Genomic DNA, 13,083 nt, shown 5'->3' with positions numbered 1-13,083 from the left:
AATTTATAACGTGGCGGCTGTTCTAGTAAATGAAGTTACACCCTAAAAGAAATACCGGCAAATCGGAAAACTTATTGTAATATTTTTGTTTTATTCAGTGTAATAGAATTGTAAAGATACTTTTTGGGGTATTTTATTTTATGCAATGAAAGAAAGTGTAAAAGAGTTTTCTGATTTTAGTAAAATATGCGTTTTGAAAGTTTCAAGATTTTTAACGTTTGATTCCTACTTTTAGATTTTCTCATTTCCGGTTTCTCATGGGGGTACGTGGCCTGTGAGAGCAGAATACACACTGACAAGATATTCCAAAACAATGGCGCAAAGAAATGAACTTATTGATAGAGCGGAGGATGTGGCTGATCAGGTAACACAAATTAATAATTCTACAGCTTTTTACACGTGTAAACAAAGACTGCAACTAGAAAACAAGTATGTAACACTGAAACAAGTTATCATATGTCTTACACATCATAATACTTTCAGATGAAAAGTGCCTATCTCAAACTTACAAATCATAGGCCACAGTATTTGTTAATTTTTGTTTAACAGGCTAAAGTGATAGAATCTCTTCATAAATGATTTGTGGTAAATTGTGTGTTAAGGATAAAATTGAGTGTGTTTTACTGTTTAATTATTTGTATTGGGAAAAAATTATGTACAGTAGTACAAATGTACTATGTATAGTGATGATGTTGAATATGAAAATCCTACCAAATGCTTCAAAACAAGCAGCAAGAAGTGTAACTATACAGATATCTTAATTTCACCTATGAACAAAGCCAGAGAGGACGAATTTGCTTAATGAGGTCACTGTGTCATTTAGAATAGGTCACGTCATGAATAAATTTTGAATGGATAAAATATACAAATGTATTGCTATATTGTACAAATATATTTTAGGTTCTCCGTAAAAGTAAGCATGTGCTGCCACACGTAGCCAGGTTTTGCCTCATCAGCACGTTTTTAGAAGACGGGCTGAGAATGTGGAACCAGTGGGGAGAACAGAGGGATTACATGAACCACACCTGGGGGTGCGGCTACATCCTAGCCACCTTGTTTGTAATCGTCAATCTGGTGGGTCAGTTAGGAGGCTGTATAATGGTACTGAGCAGATTTAAAGTTACAATAGCATGTGGTGTTCTTGTTGGAATCATAGTTTTACAGGTTAGTAAATGATTCATTTCTGAGAATTTTTGGTTAGAATATATTTACTATATGAATGCCTTACAGAAGTTCAAACACTACAAGTTCTTTAAATTCCTCATAAAGTAAGTTACAATATTGTTTAGCTCATGACTTTTTTTCCCTCAAAACAATTTTTATCAAACAGGATAATTTTCTTGTAAACGAAGAACAAATGAATAGAATTCTATGCTATCCCACAACAATTTAGACTTGACATTTCAAAATCATATACCGTAAATCTGGAAATTTTTACGTCGATTTATTTTTGCAAATTTGGGTCAAAAAGCTGTTGATTAATTTTTACGCTTCAAATTTTTGCGAATTGTCACTGGTGTTAAAAATAAAAATCACTGAAGATTTTCATATCAGGTTATGTTTCAAATAATATGCCTAGTTAGAATACCACCAGACGAGTATACTCGCAACGTGGCAAGATATTGCAAAATCGCTCCGAAACAATTTTGATAAAAATACAAAAGGATTTGCACGGAAAATAATTTCTTAATCAATTATAGCAAACATTTTAGAGGTTGTGTATGCCTTTTAACCTGAAGTATAATCCAAATGAATAAAAAATACTAGTATAACTAATTTTCTCAACGTTTGGTTTTTTTCTCACCTAAAATTTACATGCCGCGTTTGCATTTGGAACTTTCTAGTAATGCACTGAGTTTGAGTTATCGCCCGTGTTGATACACGGTTAGATAAAATGACAGTTCTCTCTTTATTGGCAAATTAATTGAGGAAAATAATTAAAAACGGGCATACCGCCTCAGTGCTTGTCAAATCATCGGACGATATTGCATATAATGAGGGCAATTTACACGCACAGGTAATTAACTTGTAGTTATATAGTAGACTAGTGTAAACAGGTTTCTTTTAAAAATGACCAGTGCATACCGACGCCTATTCACTGAGTTAAAAAACGACACAAGTTCTCAGAAAAAAATTCTTCACATGTTGATGTATTTTTAAGAAAAATATTTTTGCGAATGCAATGTACGCGCAAATTTGCTAAAAATTTATCTATAGTAAAAATTTCCAGATTTACGGTATGAAATATATTGTCTTTATTGACCTTTAATTTTGGTTATTACTCTTTTTCAGACAATTGCTTACAGCATTTTATGGGATGTGAAGTTTCTTTTAAGGTATGTATTTGAATCATTCTCATATGGCACAGAGAAAATAAATTGGTAAAGACAAGACTTTTTCTGCCAAATGTATAAACATTAATGAGCAATGATTTTAAAGCTTGAATTGTAAGCTATTTTCTGTTTTAAAAACACCAGTTCAGTATCAAGCATTCTACAATCCATGACCTCTATGATAAATTTCATGTTGCTTCGCATTCTTGAGAATTTTTTTAAAGTTTGATTCATACATTGTAGGAACTTGGCATTAGCTGGTGGTGTATTGCTGCTTTTGGCTGAAGACCGTGCAGAGGGAAAGAGCTTATTTGCTGGACTTCCCTCCCTTGGCGAGAATAACCCCAAACAGTACATGCAGTTGAGCGGCCGAATTCTTCTTGTATTGATGTTTCTGACCCTGCTAAGATTTGAAATGGACTTCTTCCATATTATTCAGAATTTGGTGGGCACTGCACTTATCATTCTCATAGCTGTGGGATACAAGACCAAGTTATCAGCATTAGTTCTTGTTATCTGGTTAACCCTTCTCAATGTTTACTTCAATGCCTTCTGGAATATCCCAGCGTACAAACCGATGAGAGATTTCCTCAAGTATGACTTTTTCCAGACCTTGTCTGTCGTCGGTGGACTCTTGCTTGTAGTAGCTTATGGACCAGGTGGTGTTAGTATGGATGAACACAAAAAGAAATGGTAGTCTCAGTTTGTTATAGCTTAGGTTTATATTAACTTTGACGGAGAAAAGGCACTACAGCAAAGTGTTAAGTATGCATGTAAAAATAATTGAAGGAAGAAAAAGCTAGAAAAGTACATGTATTTCAACTGCATTGTACACCCATTGTTTATGATATGTTATTTATGTGTTTTAGTTTTGTTGAAAGCTGTATTGATGCAGGTCAGATATAAATTTTTGTGTCTTGTGAACACTGATAAATAAATTTTATGATCATTCAAAACAAAGGAGTATTTGTTTATATACATGTATATATTTTGATGTGCATGTATTTGATCATATTATCTGTTATCTTTATATATTACCATTAGTACTCTATCTCAAAGATTTTATCCTGAAATTGAAATATTTTTCACCAGTTAATTATATTTTTTTCTAAATACTGTTACAAATATATATGTTTATAAATCTTATTTCACTAGTCATTGCAACTGAAAAATTAGGTCATGTTGTTGACATTGTCCAACGTTTAATCACAGGTTGTAATTTATTAAAGTTGCTGATTGCCAAAGGTAAATTATTAGATTGTACAGTGTATATGTCTCTGAAATAATATATGGTGCTTAATCTTAGAAATTCAAAAAAAAAAACATTAAGTTTGCTCAATTTCTCACAAATCACATCAAAGATTATTGAAACTTGGTATGTATACTTGTAGAGACATTGTTCATAAATTCGAAATTATGCCCCTCTGTTATACTGATGTATACATTGAAAATGGACTTTTTGTGATTTCTGCTGATAATTAATTTATACATTGTAAATTATTTATTAGCCCATCATAGATTTTTTTCAGATCCTTATTGATATGTGTTTACAGTATTGAAAAGCAACAATTTACCACCATGTTTATAAGTAGAAATGTTTGAGCTCTGTTCATTGACATGCCTCCTGTGTTTGACAGTGGGATACATGAAATACACTTTAGACTATATACCAGTATCAATAGATTTGTGAAAAATTCACAGAACTTTTGATTGAGAATAATACCTCAAGGGAAAAATTTTTCTTAATTGAGCTTAAATGCATGTGTGGTATATGTGTGCTATATACACTACATATAATATTATATCTGTGCCAGATTAGTTATTTTCTGCATGACCCTCCTTAGTTGTGCTTCATTGTGTTAGATTCCAGTAAATGTGAATAGAAAAGTATGCCAGTGTAAAAGTCATCCATGTTGTTTTTGCATGATTGTCATTACTGCCACAGAAAAATACCAATAAATACTATGTTTTATTTGGGTTTTGTCTTTTACCAGTTGTGGTCTGCAGAATGATTTAAAAGGGAGAGAACTCTGATGAATGGATAAGAGAATATGGTTGAATGCATTGGTTTCTATTGTTTGATGAAATCTCTTTTGGAATGCAATTTACATACACATAATGATATATGTGTGTATTCACATTTATTTGCATGGAAGGAGGGGGTCTCTTTTTTTGAAGACCAGTCTTTATTGCTTTTCAAAACTATAGCAGGTCTATAAGAAACGGGAGGATGTATAATCTGTAGACTACTGGTAGTTGATATAATGGGGACCAGTCTGTGTCTATCTATAGACTACTGGTAGTTGATATAATGGGGACCAGTCTGTGTCTATCTATAACTTGTAAATACATGCACAGATGACTTTGGTAGGACTTTATATCTTCCTCTGACTGTAGGTTGAATTCTTGTATGAGGTAAATGTTGATTATTAGAGGAAAGTATAAAAGGACGTCATATAGACACACATACATATAATTACTTCTAGGTGTTTGTACTTGGCATGGCATTGTTACATATTCAATGAATAAAATAATTAATCATAATAAATTTTCAGTGATCAGTCTTGTGTGGCATTCTCACTTCCTGAATGAATTAAGTAAGTAGGCGCATTTCACATTAAGCATGCATTCTCACTGCAAGGGCCAATTTGTTTCCAACATTTTGGTAATGTAAAGGGAGCTAATCAAAATCTCACTCTGCGTAATAGAATGAAAAAATAAAAATCTGAAAAATAAGACTCTCCTACAGTTATATACTGAGTGTTTAATGGTACACATAAAAAATGCCATATTTTATAATGGAAATTGTCATATAAACATAACCAACATTAATACAAGTAAAAAACGGTCATCTGTAATGTAACTGAAATGTCATTTATATACACAAACACTAAAAGGGAAAGTTCCCGATTATGTTGAGAATCTCTTTGGCAGTGGATTTACGATCATACTCTCAATACACTCAAACACTGTGTGAGGGTCTTGGTCTGCGTTTACGTGCTGCGCCTCGGTGTAATAATCGGCCACTTCCTCTACGTAAGCGTTATACTCGGCCAGTCTCTGGCGGACAGCATCCTCGCTATCCTTGGGATGTTTCTCTAGCCTCTCTTTGATTTCCTGAGTGCGTGGAGGATTGTATAACATGTGATATCTCTCTCCAGTGATTGGGTCTGTGGCACGTAATGTTAATCGCTCAATAACGGAGTCATTTGGAACATCCAGGAAGAAAACCCTACAAAAAATGCAAACATTGGTAATTTAGAAAACCACTCTAGCATTCAACTTCAAAACTCAAAAGATTTTTGAGAAATATCACTTATAACTGAAGACACTTTTAGTGAATGTTGCAGAAGAATGAGATAAGATCTAACCTATTAGGAACAAATCCATCCTTGGCCAGGGCCTCGGCCTGCTCTCTTGTGCGGGGGTAACCGTGGAGGACCCAGCCTCTACTGACACAGTCTAACTGGGAGAGGCGGTCCCTCATTATGTTCAGGATTATGTTGTCTGGCACTAGGAAAACAAAGCAATCACATGTTAAAAGTCACTAAAAATAATTTTCTGCTGCTTATTTCATAGACACAGAACATTTTGAAATTAAATGTACTGAAGATATCAAACAATGTTTAAAATAGACATTTGGATCAATGAGGTTGTAAAGATCCACATCTGCAAAGAAAATATAACAGCAACACAAGTTCTACCTTATTCTAAAATCTATTTAAAAATCAATCAAACTTGACAGGATGAAGGAAGTATAAAGATCGTCAAACAGAAGGATATATTTCCAGTAAGTTAAAATCACAAGTTTAAGGATATAATATAATAAAATATTAACAATTTTATAGTAAGCTGGAATTTATTAAGTAGAGTTATATGTTTTATTTTAATATACCTATATGGCAGTTGTATCATAATTAATAAAGCAAGTTAATTAACTGCTAAAGTTAAGTTGTCTCCCTTTAGGGAGCATTTTATTCCTGATCACTAGAAGTACAAAATATGATTTTCTAATTTATGTGCACTTTGATTTTTTTCAGATTCATTTAACTAATAAATAAATCATGCATTATTTTACTTTAATATGTATACTTTTTAGTTTTATGTTACAAGCATTCAATTTGTGCATTGCTAATTATGAAATTCATTAACGATAAATCAAGAATGACAGTATAGTTTATAATGCATATATTGTCTACGAATCATTCTCTGAAACAAAGTCAGTTTAGAAGATATAGATGAGACATACTGAGATCAATTTGAACTATAAATAATAGATAAAGCATTATTCACATTAGAATATTGCCTAATGTTCTCTATTTACTTACATTTAACCACCTCATTCCCATATAAGCCTTTGAGAAAACATTAATACATGTATTTACAATTTTTCACAATGATAATGTGATTTACTACGTGAAACAACAAGATATTGAAAATATATAAATATATTCCTATTCTTAAAATAGCTCTAAACACATGAATTTGAAATCAACTTGCACCCAACTTGTTTCTGATTTTATTTTCCAAGTTTTAAAATTCAAGTCTAAAAAAAATTTAGTAGCATCTGGAGGTAATATGTTACCATAAATACTACTATAAGCCAAGTTTGTGGTATTCACTGTATTCATGTTCACTGGTATGTAAATGTTAACATCAAACTTCTGGGTCACAATTAGACTTCCTTGAGATGGTGACCATCTCAATTTGCTCCACTTTTTGCAAAGGATATTAGGACAACAGTGATTGTAGTTTGACCTTGACCTTTGACTTTTATCTTTACCCATGGGCTTCTGTGTGTAAATGAGGTATGAGGCGGATGATTTCACAGGGTGAGAAAAAAATGCTCATAACAAGGATTTTTATGAGATCTGTAATGATCTTGACCTCTGGCAAGGAAACTTTGTTAAAGGACACTGCACAATATAAACCCACAAATACTCTCTGGGTAAAAAGGAACTAAACTGGACCAAGGTGACTTTTGAACAAGTATTATATGAGATGTAACAGATGAACAAATTACAGAATGACAACTATTCAGCAACCACAATGTAAAATAGATGACACTACAATGCCTTCAAAGACATCAGAAATCATGAATCTCAGTTTTGGCAATTTGACTGAAACTAATTTTGGTTCATTGGGTTACCTTTAATTGATCAATGAAATCTAAGGTTGACAGATGAAATTGAGTTTCTTATAAATCTTACCCATCATAGATTTCTCAATGTAGGCCTTCGCTGCTTGTCCTGCCTTTGTTTCATCTGCAATAGCCTGCTTAACTAGTGAACCTGAGGAGACTGTAAAGAAGACAACATCAGAGTTACATGTAGCAGTCACACAGTCACATTATGTTGATATAGTCAAAGCTTTGTATCTCATTGTTGAAGAAATGATGAAACTCTACAAATGGTCAAAAACTCTATAAACTGAGATTTCTTACCATTGACAATATTATACTTGTTAGCCAAGAGGGCAGCTTGTACACCTTTTCCTGAGCCTGTGGGTCCCAGCAGTACAATCCTGGGGGTGTGGGGGGCATTGGATCGAGGCTGACTACAGAGGTAAGAATATACTGAAAATAAAAAAGACATATCCCTGAAAATCTCTACATGCAAACAAATAAGTAAGAATAAACTGAAAAGAGAAATGACAAAAAAAAGTGTCTACAAAAACTTATGTACCATGGTAAACAATTCAGTTAATATGAAAAAAAAAGTTCTACCAAACATCCCTGGATCTCTTTGTAGTTCTTGAATTGAAGCACATATTGTATTCTTTATTAGATGAACACATTACAGATAATGATATCCATTGACAATCAATTCATAAAACTACCTGAGGATCGATGCAGAGTTGCACCTTGCCAGGATGGGCAATACTTCATACCTTGTGAGAAAACATCAGCTTTTGGCTGATCAGCGTTGACTTTTTTGACGACCTTTTTGTAGCAGTCTAAGATGTCATCAATATGTCTGTGGTATTCTATAAGTTTGTTGACCATGTCCTCCTCTGTGTAACCCGGAGTTTCCTCCAGTCTCGTCTGGATCTCGGCGTTCGGAGGCCAATCAAATGTGGTGTGGTATATATCTATAAAGCAAAAGAAGTCCTGTCAGTAATTTATATTCTTTTTATTTATGTAGATGAATGATGTAAGGGTTGAGTAGGTCTACTCATTATAATAGAAAGAACTACTCCATGTTAGTGAAACAAAGGATCCTGTATACCTCCAGTTTTTGGATCCACCCTTCTCCCTTGTGCTCTCTCAATAAGGACTGTGTCTGGTGCATCAAGTATAACTGGAAAAAATGCAATATATTCATATGCTCTTTCTTCAAATTCTTGTCATACAGTCTATTCATTGTGATTTGTTAGGGTCAATGTTCCTGGGTAAGTAGACTGTTGGTTCATGGGGACATAAGAATCTGGGTGGATTAGGCGAGTCATATGCCCACACAGATTTTGTCACGCTGTAAGCATATCGGAAATTTCATAGCTGTACATGTACGATACGATTTACCTAAACATTTAAACTTTGTACAGTACCGTCCAAATGACAATTTCTATATTTTTAGATCTTGCGGTTATCACTACAATATTTTTTTTAAGGTGATGCTTTTCATAGTGCGTGTTAATTGTTCTATCAAATATGTTTTCAGGGGTTTGGAGATGGTACGCTTTACCTTTCCTTTTAACTGTTTTTGCATGCAGAAACGCCATATCAAAATATATACACATGTATCTTGAAAACTTGTTTATAATAGGAAATATATTAATTGACCGTAAATAAATTCATCATCTTATCTATTCATTTTGTTTTTAGTGAAAAAAAATATATTTATCTAAATTTCAACCTGAACTCAAAAAATCGTGATTCGAACACTTGCAACAAATAACTAAGTGCTTCAACACCGCCGCTATGACTACTGAGCCACGAAGTCACACATACAGTGCCTTTTAAATAGCAAACAGTTCTATATGTATAGCAAACGCACAATTGGACTTGGAGTATTTTGAGAATATGTTCCGAAATTTAAGTAGGTAAACTAACTTTTTAATATAGAGTGGGTCTTCGTACCATTTTTTTGAAAATGGTGAAAGATACATCCTTCCACACCCTTTCAATATTTGTTTACGAAAAAATGGTACGAAGACCCACTCTATATAAAAAATACAGTTTTAACATTCCATTTCTATCATTTTTATGGTTTCTAAAGCATGTTACCATTTTGGTGGATTAATTACAATCAATTTGTATGTCATTTGATTCAGGTTTTATCTTTAATGTATGTATATGGTTATAAATAACACCCAAATTTAACAAAAAGTTGAATTTGCAAAAAAAAAATTTAATCAATATTTTACCTGCCCTTGCGTAGGCATATGACTCGCCTAGCCCACCCAGATTCTTTCATGGGTAACTTGTATGTATAGAAGATTAAATGAATTAACATGTTGAGTACAATATTGATCATGGGAATGTTAATTCTTGGATAAGGGTGACCCATGAAATCTACAAACATTGGTGTCCAACAAACATTGATGATTCCACAGTAGTAATTAAAATTAGGAGTGAAACGGTTCACCACGGTATCGATTCACCGCAGTATTTTTTCTCGGTTCGATACACGGTACAAACTCTCTATTTTCAGTTCGGTTCATTTTTCGGTCAGGATCTTCATTCAGGCGGGTTTGGCATAAGGCATAAACATGCTCCATCGTATAACTAGTTAAAAAACGTAAATTTTTGTGGACTTAAAGTTTATAAAATAATTTTTAACAGTCAAATCAATCAAATTTTCTTCTATCCATTTTGCACATAAATTATTTGACTAGATTAAGTAAAAGGAAGCATAAAACAACAGTTGAATTTGTTTCCTTCTATCAAAATGTATCGTATCAAAAATAACCGAACCGAGACCAAATTTTACGATACGTGTCGAACCGTGAAGGAGGCATATCATTTCACCCCTAATTAAAATGTATAACCGTTGTCTACTTGCACCTGTACTTTTGAAGTCCTTACCACAATGCTTTGGATGCATCCCCACTGACTGTAAAGCCTGTGCTTGTTCTCTGGTCTGAGGAAAGCCCTCTAACACAAAGCCTTTCTTTACACAGTCCATCAGTTTCAGTCTCTCTGTCAGGATCTGTGTCCAAATTTCTGTTGGCACAGGCTTTAAAAATCAAATAGAGTTTATATACTGCATTGAATGTCAATTTCCTTTATAAATATTCATATTAAGTGTTTCCTGCAAGGAATAACATACCACACACAAGACAATCTTAGCTATTCACAGTCACAATAGTGTAAATATTGGGGTTAAATGGGAGTTCACATACTAGGAATCTGAAGCATTATTGCTAGCTAATGAGACACGACCTATTACCTCTTTCTTCTTAAGCAGGTCCATGACCTTCATCTTGACGTCAGTTTCTGATTCCTGAATCAGATTTTCTGTGGTCAGGTGAGCTGTACGGAGTTTGTTTGCACACAGTTTGCTAATGCTCTTCTTTCCAGAAGCTGGAGGTCCAAGAATAATGACCTGTGGTACTGTTAATAGAAATTAGAAATTTCTATAGAAATAGAATAATTTATTTCAAACAGAACTTTTATATTAAAACCTGTCTTATTTTAATTTTTTTTTTTTTTTACATGTTTATGCACTAAGTGGTAAATGTAAAGTAGGACTCAACATAATGAATATAATTATCATGTATTTTTTAAAATCATTTCACCTCAAACAAATGCATATTTACCATCATCATTTTCTTTTTTTAGTTGTTCCACAAGAAATGCCAAGGGATCTGTAGGTTTTTCTATTATAAGCTGTTCCATCAGCCTCTGTTAACAATGTTTCATTCATAATAAGTATGCTATCAGTACATAGTATAATCAAAGTCGGGTGTGGTAATCAAAAACCCCTTTTAATTTCTACCTTTAAAAATAATGATTAGGCCTAGGTTGAACTGAAAAAAAAAATCATTATTTTTTTAAGGAAATTTTATTTAGTTCTCTATATATTAAAGTTAACTAAAGGGATATATTTAAAAATTGATATATTCGACATCCGCTAGGCCTAGCATAAAGTAAACAGGTTTCATACAAGTGCTCGAACGTTGGTCTCAATTTATGTTGTGGCGTTTGATAAAACAAAAAATACAGACCTTGTACATATCAAAAATGCCATGTTCCTCTGCATATGTAGAGAATTCGGGAGGAATCAGAAGCGGTCTTTTTGTCTGGTCCATTTTCAACGGTCCTTTTAGTGCTTTACGCTCGTGTTGATCGCGTTGCTATGCGAATCTATCCCGAGCCCGATCGATTAATTTCATCTTTTCATTCCTTGATGTGCTAACAGTGAGTAAGTCTTTAAAAACATTTACAGAGGTTTTTTTTTTAACAATCATATAGAACCTTTTTTCTTAAATTGCATTATTTAAATGACAAAATAAAATCATAATTCAAAATTTAATTACCCCGGTAATAACCTCAAGCAGATTTAAACAGAGCAAACAGTTTAGAAAGTCAAAGACATTTGATTTCAATATAAATTTTCAATCAATTAGAGTAAAGTTAGAACTTAAAATGCACTCTCCTTATTTACAAATTCTTATAAATGCGCTAAAGGGGAATAACTCTTTCATATAATCAATAATTCACCATTCACAATTCATTTTTTTAAGATACCAAAGACTGAATACACACAGTCGAATTGAAAAAAAATTTAAAATATGCTTAAACTTAAAGAGTAAAAAGATTAAAAACCTCTTCAATTAACTTTAATCTGATCATTTCTGTGGTAAAAGGTAAATGTAAGTAAAACCAGTGGTCCTTCTCACAAAAAACCTTAGGACTAAGACAAAAAATTTACCATTCTCCATCAAGGATCTACATTGTAGCAGATCACAAAAACCCTAGACTTACTTTTCCATTATTTAGACATTGTAAAAAACATTTAGGAAAAAAATAAATGTCTCTATTGAACAAAATCTTACAAGATTGTGAATTATTTTTTTTCTTAGTCATAAGATTTATGTGAAAAGGGCCACAAGTTAGTAAAATCAGTGTGCATTCCTAGATGCATCATAGGTATACAAGTTTGATTCTTATCCTACATCTGAAATATAGACCATGTCAAGCAGTGTGCATTCCTGGTTCATCAACCGTTCAAGTTTAGTCACAGAAGAGCTTAATATTGTTATTCAGCAATGGTCTTGCTAAAAAAAAATTTAACCACTCAACCCCTAAATAGGTCAGATCCAGCACCTCAAGCCAGGCTGGTTCTGTGGATCCCAAAATGTAACAACCATGATGCAAGTTTATTCAGTAAAAGGCTTATACATGTAGTTGACTTCGGAATTGAACTTTATCCCAATTACTAATCTATAAAATGTAGACAAGCATCCAGATAATCTGGTGTGCATTTCTTGATGCATAATACAAGCAATATTGACCTTAGTTGCATTGCAGTGTACCTGCTTCAAAGAAAATTTACCTTCATTCACATGAATAAATGTAGGTCTGATCCAGATCATCAAAAAAGTCTAGTAGCGTGCATCACTAGAAGCATTATCTATGCAAGATTGGTCCAGTTAGGAAAATTGAAATTAACTTGCTCCACCTTGACCTGCTCAGTCAACTGGAAAATGTCAGACCAAGCATTCAATACAAATTTGCCAATGTGCACCTATAGATATTGTTGATCTATGTAAAACTTGAATACTTGATATTCCACATGCTCCAAAA

The 13,083-nt window shown here is 33.2% G+C and overlaps 2 protein-coding genes across 3 annotated transcripts; one reads left to right on the top strand and one right to left on the bottom strand.

Annotated features, from left to right (window-relative positions):
* Positions 1 to 3: 3 nt before the first annotated feature.
* On the top strand, positions 4 to 4,305 carry LOC134233984 (surfeit locus protein 4-like). Its single transcript, XM_062716038.1, has 5 exons — positions 4 to 76; positions 236 to 364; positions 901 to 1,164; positions 2,293 to 2,336; positions 2,577 to 4,305. The coding sequence occupies exons 2-5, from the start codon at positions 314 to 316 to the stop codon at positions 3,028 to 3,030; spliced, it is 813 nt and encodes a 270-aa protein (XP_062572022.1). The 5' UTR covers positions 4 to 76; positions 236 to 313; the 3' UTR covers positions 3,031 to 4,305.
* A 772-nt stretch (positions 4,306 to 5,077) lies between these two features.
* On the bottom strand, positions 5,078 to 11,639 carry LOC134233983 (adenylate kinase 8-like). Of its 2 annotated transcripts, XM_062716036.1 has the most exons (11): positions 11,502 to 11,639; positions 11,094 to 11,178; positions 10,724 to 10,887; positions 10,360 to 10,510; positions 8,561 to 8,632; positions 8,223 to 8,423; positions 7,777 to 7,908; positions 7,544 to 7,633; positions 6,662 to 6,688; positions 5,705 to 5,846; positions 5,078 to 5,565 (listed from the first exon to the last, which is right to left on the bottom strand). In XM_062716036.1, the coding sequence occupies exons 1-11, from the start codon at positions 11,583 to 11,585 to the stop codon at positions 5,244 to 5,246; spliced, it is 1,470 nt and encodes a 489-aa protein (XP_062572020.1). In that variant the 5' UTR covers positions 11,586 to 11,639; the 3' UTR covers positions 5,078 to 5,243. The 2 variants fall into 2 exon arrangements, with proteins under 2 accessions (XP_062572020.1, XP_062572021.1); XM_062716037.1 differs by lacking the exon at positions 6,662 to 6,688 and having other exon boundaries at positions 11,502 to 11,638.
* Positions 11,640 to 13,083: the final 1,444 nt, after the last annotated feature.

Source organism: Saccostrea cucullata, unplaced genomic scaffold (assembly GCF_032062105.1).
Source record: "Saccostrea cucullata isolate Sc308-1 unplaced genomic scaffold, CSIRO_AGI_Scuc_v1 ctg81, whole genome shotgun sequence".
NCBI lineage: Eukaryota > Metazoa > Mollusca > Bivalvia > Ostreida > Ostreidae > Saccostrea > Saccostrea cuccullata.
Note: the sequence above shows the minus strand (reverse complement) of the source record. Positions and strands in the feature narration are given on the sequence as shown.

Coding starts and splice junctions, on each gene's coding strand:
- LOC134233984 (XM_062716038.1), top strand. CDS start 314: ATGGCGCAAAGAAATGAACTTATTGATAGAGCGGAGGATGTGGCTGAT. Junction 1,165..2,292: donor TTGGAATCATAGTTTTACAG/GTTAGTAAATGA, acceptor ACTCTTTTTCAG/ACAATTGCTTACAGCATTTT. Junction 2,337..2,576: donor GATGTGAAGTTTCTTTTAAG/GTATGTATTTGA, acceptor CATACATTGTAG/GAACTTGGCATTAGCTGGTG.
- LOC134233983 (XM_062716036.1), bottom strand. CDS start 11,585: ATGGACCAGACAAAAAGACCGCTTCTGATTCCTCCCGAATTCTCTACA. Junction 8,424..8,560: donor GGTGGATCCAAAAACTGGAG/GTATACAGGATC, acceptor TTTGCTTTATAG/ATATATACCACACCACATTT. Junction 7,634..7,776: donor CAAGTATAATATTGTCAATG/GTAAGAAATCTC, acceptor TCTTCTTTACAG/TCTCCTCAGGTTCACTAGTT.